Here is an 11,040-nt window from a genome sequence, read left to right on the forward strand (position 1 = left end):
ACAGAGAGCAGAGATTATTGCCTCTCGCACAAGTTATCTACAAAGTATGTCTTTCTAACAGCTCTGCACGGGACTTTAAAACAGCTATCTGTGCGCTTATGATGTCGATGATTTAAGAATTGAATTGATGATGCTGTTCATTTGTCAGACATGCCCGGATTCTGTAGTCTTCACAGGCTAATTGTGTCTGTTTTCGGTCTGTCTGACAGAATGAGTCACAGTGGGAGAAACGCTTAACTTCTGTGCACGGTGGACCACAGGTATTGTGCACATATACAACTGGATTAATATTTTAGATGCAAATATGACTATAGGTTGAAGATATTAGATCCTACAGATCAAGGGTTGAGATTTAGTAAGACACCAGTGGTTGAGTTTCTCTCATTATGTCTTTCATTTCTTAAAGGGATAGTTTACCCAAAATGAAAAATTCTGTCATCTTTTACTCACCCTCAGGTTGTTCCAAACCTATATACATTTCTTTGTTCTGCTGAACACAAGGAAGATATTTGGAATAATGTCAGTAACCATCTAGCGGTGTCCACTTAGCGGGTGCATTATTGAAACAGCAGCCTTTATTTTTAGAGAAATCAAGCATTATGTGCCATTCCATACATAATAACACACAACCTTAATAATATTATAAGAAATTAACCCTGTATTGTGTATGTTACACCGATTGAAAAATCATACAAACACAAATGTAAGTATATAGGTTTCAAATAAAGTAGATATTTAAAGACGGCGTTTTATTAGACAAATGGACAATAGGCAGTGTATTGTATGTACAGATGTGCTATATACAAGTTATGCAGGGGAATGTGGATAGCTGAATATTATATCAATAACATATGTATAATGAATTTATAATAAAAAAATTATATAATAATATATATATTTGTGAATTGCACATGTTTTTATTGAACAGTAGAACATTTAAATGTTCATGAGGTAGATGGCCCTGAGGAAAGAAACTTCTCCTATGTCTGGCTGTTTTGGTGCTTAGTGCTCTGTAGCACCGACCAGACGGCATCAGTTCAAAGAGGAAGTGCGCGGGGTGTGAGGGGTCCAGAGTGGTTTTGCGAGTTCTTCTACTCTCTCTGGTTGAGTACAGTTCTTGGAGAGTGGGGAGGGTTGTGCCAGTGATTCGCTCAGCAGTCCGAATTATCAGTTGTAGTATAGGGAGGTCCGTTTTTGCAGCTGAGCCGAACCAGAGAGTTATGGAAGTGCAAAGGGCAGATTCAATGACAGCTGAGTAGAACTATAAGAGCAGCTCCTGTGGCAGGTTGAACTTCCTTAGCTGGCGAAGGAAGTACAGCCTCTGCTGGGCCTTTTTGACAATAGGTCAATGTGAATGTCCCTGTGAGATGGTGGTCCCCAGGAACCTGAATGACTCTACTGCGACCACATAGCTGTTCATGATGGTGAGAGGGGGGAGTGCTGGGGGCTTTCTCCTAAAGTCCACTATCATCTCCACTGTTTTTAAAGTGTTTGGCTCTAGGTTGTTATGACTGCACCAGACAGCTAGCTGCTCAACCTCACTTCTGTAAGCAGACTCGTCACCCTCCTGGACGAGGCTAATTACTGTAGTGTCGTCTGCGAACTTCAGGAGGTTGGCAGATGGGTCAGTAGAGGTGCATTCGTTGGTATACAGGGAGAAGAGCGGTGGGGAGGGCACACATCCCTGGGGGTCACCAGTGCTGATGGTACGGCTTTTGGATGTGAATTTACCAATTCTAGCTGTTGCCTGTCTGTTAGAAACTGATCATACATTGACAGACAGAGCTAGGAACAGAGAGATGGGTTAGTTTGGTCTGGAGGAGTGTTGGGACGACGGTGTTAAAGGCTGAACATAAGTTCCCAAACAGGATCCTTGCATAATTCCCTGGTCTGCCCCGATGTTGTAGGGTTTAATGCAGTCCCATGTTGACTGCATCATCCACAGACCTGTTTGCCCGGTGAGCAAACTGCAGGGGGTCCAGTAAAGGTCCCATGCTGTCTTTCAGGTAAGCCAACACCAGTCTTTAAAAAATCTGACCATAGGGGTAAAGAAGGGCCATTTTGATTTCATGTTGTGTTAAACATTGAGCAAATGATGCAAGAAAACGGTAACAAATGGTTGAGTCTTTTATGTCTTTTTTGCCTTGTTAAGATGGCAGAGTAATTCATAAGGATCCAACGCAACGTTTTCACCCACAGTGATCACAATGGTGAAAGGACAGAAAATTAGAGAACCGAGGGCCAATTACACCCCCTGACTCCTACATACACGCACACACACACAGAGGCATGCGGAGTACAAAATACAACCTCGTCTCATTCAATCAGATTGCCTACACAAACTCCCTGAGCACACCCACCTACGAATCTGCTACATCCCCCCAATCTCCTCACTTTCAGAGGAAAAGCAATAAGATAGTAAGTTCTGTAGATGCAAACACTTTCAGTACAGGGCTTTGATGTATCCGCTGAGACGTGTTATTGTATTTTTCATGTGGTAATCAGAACAGAATGTAGGCTAATAGAAGGTAGATCGACACGTTGAACCTATTTTTCTTATTTAGCTGAACTGTTTATGTTATTACTGTTAAGCTATTTGTCACTTGATAGAAATAGCTTTGTCAAATCGTTGTTAAAAGATTACTCGCATTTGTTGTCTTGGAGGCTGATCTCTGTTGAACGCAAGTATGGTGGTAATACACCAATAAAGCTTCCCTTTGGTCTTTGCACCAGGAATAATACTTGTGTACCATACTAATAACGACAGCATACAGCACAAAACTCAACAAATCTCAGTTTTGTCTGGTGTTCTTTGCTTATTGGGAGGGTGGTTTGTTCGCTTTACATCTAGTTTAACACCTCTGTGTAGATGCTAATAAGCGCTAATGCTAATTCTTATAACCTTATTTAATTCCAAACCCAACTCAATCTCATAGCAAAAATGTAACTATTTCACAACGTGGCTAAACCCTATTCACTTTTAAAAAAAAGAGATGCTGGCATATTTAGATTTAAACAATGATCAAATAAAGTATACATGTTTGAAGATGATCACACAATTTTCATATGGGGTAAACTGTTCCTTTAATTGAATAGATCTCCCAATGCAGCCTCAGAGAGCACAGTCATCATTAGTGCATACAAAAATGTTGTTGTCTAGTCCGCTATTTTAGCTTTCTGTTCCTGTTTATTGCAACAATGGATAATTACAACTGCATAACTCAACACACAAAACAGACATTTTCAGGACTTTGTTATGTGTTGGCAAATTTCTTTGTTCCTCTCTGTCAGAACACTGACGCCAACATATTGATCCCCCTCAGGCAGTGTGACCTGGAAGCTCGACCTGTGAGCATCAGTGTTAACACCATCACTGACAGCGGCTTATCTAACACAGTATTTAGAATTCAAATTTATATATATTTCAGTTTCTTATAAATAAATACAGATTTTTATGCAATAAATTGTAAACAAGTGCCACTAAACATAACATTAAAAATGTATGTAAACAAATAACGATTAGCAAAAAGCACCACAACAAATTATACTTTTTCTGTGACTATGTAAGGTCCTAGACATGACACACCCTGCTGAAGTTAACACAGAACCTTTCAAGGGGGATTAAACATGCTTTTATCTCATTGAGTTGAGTCTGGTCTTAGCCCATGCAGGCTGGTTAAAACTCGGCTTCTTTTGATGGTAGATACACTACCCAAACATTTTTGCCCAAACAATTGATCCAAAACCGTTTTTAATTATTTGAATACCTGATATTGATCTTTGAATTGGCTTTTACTTTTTCTATACATTTCCTCCCTTCTTCAAAACTCACTGAAATGGACAAGTACATTTACCTGTTCAGACAAATCTTGGATGTCAAAATTTGTCATTGTCCTGCCCCACCCAACACACAGTGTTATTTAGTTACATTTACGCACTTTGCAGACGCTTTTATACAAAGGGACTTACATTGCATTGTCCTATACATTTGATTATAAGTATGTGCAATCCCATGGGATCGAACCCCCAACCTTGTTGTTAACTCAATGTTCTTACCACTGAGCTACAGAAAAGTTAGAAGCTTAAAACAAGCTTAAACAACGTAAAGATGCCTATTATTGTAGTTTAAAACATGTTTTAATGTGTAGGTCTATATGTGTTACATTCTTTGATGTAAACGAATGCTTCAATGAATATCTTCTTGAAATATTATTATTTCAAGTTTCCTAATTGCTCATTTTCTCTGTTCTTAATAAATGTTGTTGTACACATTTTAAAAGCATATCACAAATAGACAGTAGTGCTCAGAACATCTACTTTAACACTTCTTTTTCTAAATCTATCTCACTTATAAACTCGACTAGCAATACATTATGTAGACTTACATCAATTATTTATTATTTATCAGGGATTTGGGTCTCAGTAGATAAACTAGAACTGCTGTTGCTGCATCCAGCTTCCAATCATGATGCTGATGGTAATGCTGGGTATGGGTGGGAGGATGGGGATCGCCATAGCAATAGTGACGTCACCTCCCTTGCTCTAATTGGAGGAAACCCCGTGGCTACAAGTCAGAGTTAACGGGCCAACCTAACATTCCTACCGGCCCGCCCCCATTCCCCGCGCTAAGCGACTATTGGACGATACTGCATAAAACATAGAGTGACGGACGGAATTTGCGCAATCTGATTGGCCAACGGGCGGAATTAGCGACATCCCACACTAACACTTTCGATTGTCTTTCTCTAGTACATTTTTTTCCTAACCATCCGAGCTCAAAGGCTATCAATCCGGTGTAGTGAACCATTGATCTAGAGGTGAGATGCAATTTATAATATTTCAGCTTTGAGGGGTCGTGTATGTTTGTAGTACGATATTATATGTTATAGTTACATATTTTATAATATTGCAACGGACTGCATAATCGATTTAAACGCGCTGGTCGGTTGGGGGGTAGGAGGGGTTGCCAAAATGCGTTCGAGTCTACCAGGAAAAAGGTTTATTTGCGTTAAATAATAAAGCTAATATTAATGTAACGTTACTCATTTTAAGGACGATTTGTTCCGTCGGACGCACATTAGTTGTAAAACGTGATGTTGTGTGTTAAGTTAGCGTAGAAGACAAGCCCCGTGGCTGTGACATTAAGGCGGGTCATCAGCTATATTCGTTTAAAGTCTATTTTGTGAGATTTGATTTGCCATCGGTTGACGCAAATTGAATTTTATAAAAACAACTTTACGCTTGTATAAGTTAATGCGTATTTCTGTTGGTTGATAAAACGTTAGTTAAACAACGCCTTGCATCGTAGCCTCATTGCCAGCAGCCTCATTGCTACGGAAATCGGGCTCGGTTTTTTTATTGAGTCCTATTGATTCGGTATGATGAAGATCGATGTACTGAACTGTAGTGTCCTATTTTGTGTATTTAATGGGTAGTTAAAACTAACGGTTCGTTTTAAAGATTTGTGCATATTATTAAAGAGGGCAGGGCTAACGTTATAACGATTGCACTGACACAGATGTGCTAACGCACACACCCTAACGTTAGCTGTGTCTTCAAACCTAGCGAGTTGCCTACCTAGGCACCATTTATGGCCATCGAAACGCGCCATTGATGCCCCAAAATGTTTAGTATGTAAGCAGCTTTCCAGGTCTTAAGACATGCCCAGCAAATTTCTCAGCTGATCTGAACATGTAACACTAGCACAAAAGAGCCTCTTTGAACAATGCTTGACGCCTTCACTGTTATAATTTCTCAGCGTCTCCAAGGATTAAACGGCGGTTCATTTCCCTCCTTTGACCGGTCGAGTGTCCCATAGACCTAGAAACACTCACAGACTTACAAAGCGACAGGATGGACAGAACAGAGCTTATCCAGAAGGCGAAGCTGGCTGAGCAGGCCGAGCGCTACGATGATATGGCGTCCTGTATGAAGATGGTGACTGAAGCCGGGTCCGAGCTGTCCAACGAGGAGAGGAACCTGCTGTCCGTCGCTTATAAAAATGTGGTGGGCGCCCGGAGGTCTGCCTGGAGGGTCATCTCTAGCATCGAGCAGAAGACCGAAGGCAACGACAAGAAACTGCAGATGGTGAAGGAATACCGGGAGAAAGTGGAGGTTGAACTGCGGGACATCTGCAACGATGTGTTGGTGAGTGTGTTTTTAAGATGGGCATATGGTGCAAAAGGATAATAATTTAGGGAGAACTATTTCTCTAGAAACCGAGAGTTTGGTGTTTATGTGCTATGGATAAATGGTAAAAAAAGATAATTTGCTATTCAGAATGAAAACCTAATTCAGTGCAATATGCAAATAATACAATGACGTCATTGGCGTTATTTAGGTTTTGAATGGGGTCGTTTAAACGTTGTAGTTTAGTGGTACAGTTTTTAAACATTGTAATAAATACACTAATGTGTAATATTATCATGTAGTTAAAATGTTTTAATTCCTGAAGAGCATGTGTGTGTTGAAATGCAAGGAATTTTAATACAGTACTGCCTAGCAAGCTAAATGCAATGATGTAATGTGTGCATCCAAGTATTTACGGTTCCTTCATTGGCCACGTGCATTACAAAGAACACAGCAGAGACTATGTCCTCTTTTCTGATATAACATCAGCCCAGTTTTTGCTCTCGCTGGAGACAAGAGAATGTAAATTAAGAGGAGCAGCATGCACAGTCTTGCACATGGACAGCTGTGGAGTTATTACTTTTTATAGCTGGTACTGGTATATGTAAAGATCACAAAACAATTAGCAGCTTTGCATTTTTTTTATAGTTTGCCTAACCTCAGTGAAACGTCACCCCTGATAGAATTACTATGACATCACAGAGAAGCCTTTCCTCTCGGACAGTACTCCACAAAAGGAAATATTTGTTTATATAATCAAATCATGTGCCTTTATGACTCTTCACCTCGCAGAGGGAGAGATGAGATGATCAAAGTTCAGCAGTAGGTGTGTGTGCATTCAGGTGGACTTAAGTAGTGCTGTCTGAATTGCTAAAGGGGCTATGCAGTTCCTCATTCTTGAGGCTTTTGCTACTGGTGGAAAAATTCAACGTCAGCTACTGTGAGACTTTGTTTCCTTGAAAAAAATGTTTTTGTTGCCTGAAGGAGGATGTCAAAAATTGAAGCTATGGTTATTATTCTCAAACTGAGCTGTAACGGTTGCATAAGACTAGATAACCAGAGAATGTTGTGGATTAAGACCACAATTAACACCCTATTTTCATGATTTTGGTTTATGAATAATGTTGTTAGATTCTTTGAGGTCTTCTGTAGTGGTTGCCCATGGTGTGTTTTTCAGTGGTAGATGCAAATACTAGAGGTCATGGTACCTCCCTAAACTGTTTTCTACATATTGTGAAACACATGATTTGCATAGTAATTGATTTGCTTTGTTCCTGCAAGCATCCAAAGCAGTCTACAAAAATGACACCTCACCACCAAAGCATTTAACTTGCCTTGAAGGCTCCTAAAATTCCAGAAAGTGCTTCACATGGAAAGAGAAAGTAGTTACTGCCACTCCAGACTTACTTGTTCCTAGTTTCCTTTTGGTAAGTTGGTGAAACTGTTGTCAGTTATTTGGTTGTTGTCCAGTCTAGATCCAGAGAGCAAACTGTTTGTGCAGTGAATTATGACTCACGGCCAGTTGGTGTGCACGGCTTTAGTTAGATCTCCAGCTTCATTTCTCAGCTTGTCTGTGAGGACTGAGGGTGTGTCCGTGACTCACTGCTGAGTCTACACTGGGATCAAGGTTGGTCCACACCCCCACCTGACAGGCTGCATATGCTGCCAGCTCTCATACTCATCGGTCTTGCAGCTTCACTCAGAAGTGTGACCCTGGCAACACTGGGTCATGGGTTGGAGACGAGTCATGGGTTATAAAAATTAGTATCTCAGATGGCAGATACGCTGTAAATTGCTTTGAATGAAAGTGTCTAGAAACAAGGGTAGATGCATAGCCTAATGCATGCACATAAACTGCCACTTCTTACCACTGAAGGTTGGTAAAAAAACAGTGTAAAGATGAAAAAAAAAATGCTCTGGCAGGCTTCCTGGACCTCTGCTCAGACGGACAAGAAGAAACAGGCCCTAATTCCTGAGAATGTTGCTTTACACTCGTTTCGTCTTTGTCTACGTCACCTTATACGTTTTCGGTTGCAGTCGATTCAAAACATTCACATTACTGATAAAACATTTTTTTTGTTGCCGAATTTAGGATTGGTTGGAGGTGATGTTTTCTGCCTGTCTGTCTCAACAGTACGTGTGATGCATACTTCACATACAGGCTGTGAAGTGTAGGAGGATAGAGAAGAATTTTAAAATCTTGATTGTAGATTGTCTAAATTGGCCTTGAAGTCCTAGGGTAAGGAATGTTTGGCAGTATTGGGTTTTCCATGTTAGTCTGTCCCATCTTTGCTGTGGTGGTTAATCTGGTATTTACCAGTGCCATAATGCTGCAGCTTTCACTGACAAAGATTTCTGGTGAAGCAGACTGGTAGTCATATAATTCCAGCGCTAGAGACCAGTCTCATAGACACAGATTAATCTTAATCCTGGACTAAGATCAAGGTTACAAGGAAATCCCTTGAAACTGATTTGAGTGGCAATGGAACTAATGGGTGGTAATTTGATAATTTAGCCAGTATTAAAGATGTTCAGGTCGCTCACCTTGTGCAATCGTAGTTTGGAATGATAATTGAGACCTAATCGATCAACACAAAGAAAGTGTATGTTCAAATTTATTCTCTCACTGTATATGCCTGACCTGTACATTTTTCCAACAGGAGCTGCTGAACAAATATTTAATTGAGAACTCCACGAACCCTGAGAGCAAAGTCTTCTACCTGAAGATGAAGGGCGACTATTACAGATACCTCGCTGAAGTCGCCTCAGGAGATGACAAGAAAGGTAAGAATGCATAGCTGTCAGTTTTTGACTGGTGTATGAACTAACGGAAAACTTTGAAAAGGGGAAGTTTGTTGATTAGTCTATATACAGACAAACCTTTTAAGAATTTAATATTTAAATACGCAATGAAGAACTGGACTTGCTGTTTAATATTTTTATTTCTCCGTTTGAGGGTTTAAAGGAGTGGCCTTCATTGAGTATTTAGGTGTCTTATATGCATTGCATGTCTAAACAAGCCTTTTTCTTTCTGCAGAAACCATAAAAAGCTCTCAGGATGCTTACCAGACAGCATTCGATATAAGCAAGACAGAAATGCAACCCACACACCCCATACGCTTGGGTCTGGCCCTTAACTTCTCGGTCTTCTTCTACGAGATTCTTAACTCCCCAGAAAAGGCCTGTGCCCTTGCTAAACAAGTATGTTTCAAGTCTCCATTATGGCCATACAAAAATTATAGGTGTGGGGACATTGTTTTTAAAAATATGTTTTCAAATTCAGGCTTTCGATGAGGCCATAGCAGAGCTTGATACGCTGAACGAAGAGTCCTACAAAGACAGCACTCTTATCATGCAGCTACTGAGAGATAACCTCACAGTAAGTAACAAACCTTTATTTTTTAACAATTAAGGTAAAACATTCTTTCATATAGTGGTGTATTCATGTTTCTTTTTACTTCTAGTTATGGACATCTGACAACGCACCAGATGAGGGTGAAGCCGTTGAGGGAGCAGAGAACTAGAACAAGCTCCTTCAGCAAAAGAAAACAACCTTTATACACATCTCCATTCCCAATCACTCCATGTCAGAATTCGTCCAGTAAAGAACAAACCCGTAATTAATTAAGAGCTGTTTATGAAAATATAACATTTAGTCCTTTTCACAGTGCAGCTTTTGGGCAAGAAAAGAGATTTATTTGGGGGGACCTTGTTCCGTTGTCTGTCTTGGCCTACCATAATGTGCAGTTTCTTCTGTAGAAAGTTATGACTAGAGTCATTTCATACAAACATAATCTTTAAGTAGTTAGTGGGAAAAACATTAATTAATAACGTAAAATAAGGACACGCATTTCGTCACATAAGTCTGAGACAAAAAAAATGATTGCAGGGATATTAAAAGCATTAAGATTACCGTTGTCTTACACGCCTACTGTATCTGGTATTTTAACACCTGTCACCTCAGCAATACCCAGGGTTGTGCGTTTCCACTGAAATCAGTGGACAATCACATTTTAAGTAGTTCAATATGAAAATTTAAAGAAAAAAAAGAAATTCTGAATTGTTGAAATGGAGTATTTCAAATTGCATTTTAGGTTTTGCTTTGAAGCAGTGGTATATAGTTTCTAGACAGTCATCGGTTTATAAACGGTTTAATATATTTGTTTTCTTTTTAATGCAGTTGATTTTGGCCTGTTTATTGTTCCCTTTGCTTTAATTTAATGGCAATCAAAATCATCCATAGATAAAACCATGATTTCTCGGGGCATTCTATCATTATTAGGTTTGATCAATGCTATGTTTCAAGTGTTCAATATCCCCACTAGCATGCAGATCAATACTGATACGATCTGTGGCACAGTTTGGAAGTACGGTTCTCTTATAGTTGATTTCACCAAATGATCCACTCTGGAAATTACTGCACATGAAGCATGTTATGAATAATATGAAAGACCTGGAAAGTGTGTCTTTGCTTTCTGATTGCTATTGGTTAATATCGGTGTTGGTGGTAAATAGCGTTGCCTGTGCATGTCTTAAATACAGCACACGAATGGAAATCAATACCCTATTGCCAATTTTGAAGTTCTCTTTAGTACTTCGTCAGTGGAATGTGCACAGGTGTGTTTGTCCTGAAAGTGTCATGATAGATTGGACCACTATATTGTTTTTTTCTCCTTTTTGTCCTTTTATTGTGTATGTGATTTTTCTTATTTCCCATAAATTTTAGTCTCAGAAAAGCCTTGTGAAAATGTTTTATGCCCTGTGTATGTTATGTAACATGCTTAAAAGTGACATTTTATAAACCAGATTGGTGTTGTGATTGTATTTATTTTCACTATTAGTGTCAAGTTTCTGTTTCAGGAAGTTATAGTCATCTGGAAATCAAAAGTTATTTATTTAGGCAATATATAG

At 39.5% G+C, this 11,040-nt stretch overlaps 1 protein-coding gene across 1 annotated transcript; it reads left to right on the forward strand.

Annotated features, from left to right (window-relative positions):
- The first annotated feature begins 4,660 nt into the window (after window positions 1-4,660).
- Window positions 4,661-10,934, forward strand: ywhaqb (tyrosine 3-monooxygenase/tryptophan 5-monooxygenase activation protein, theta polypeptide b). The gene is made up of 6 exons (XM_056768056.1): window positions 4,661-4,817; window positions 5,759-6,147; window positions 8,790-8,913; window positions 9,167-9,330; window positions 9,413-9,508; window positions 9,594-10,934. The coding sequence occupies exons 2-6, from the start codon at window positions 5,854-5,856 to the stop codon at window positions 9,651-9,653; spliced, it is 738 nt and encodes a 245-aa protein (XP_056624034.1). The 5' UTR covers window positions 4,661-4,817; window positions 5,759-5,853; the 3' UTR covers window positions 9,654-10,934.
- The last annotated feature ends 106 nt before the right edge of the window (window positions 10,935-11,040 follow it).

The sequence above is a fragment of the Triplophysa dalaica genome, chromosome 15, assembly GCF_015846415.1.
Source record: "Triplophysa dalaica isolate WHDGS20190420 chromosome 15, ASM1584641v1, whole genome shotgun sequence".
NCBI lineage: Eukaryota > Metazoa > Chordata > Actinopteri > Cypriniformes > Nemacheilidae > Triplophysa > Triplophysa dalaica.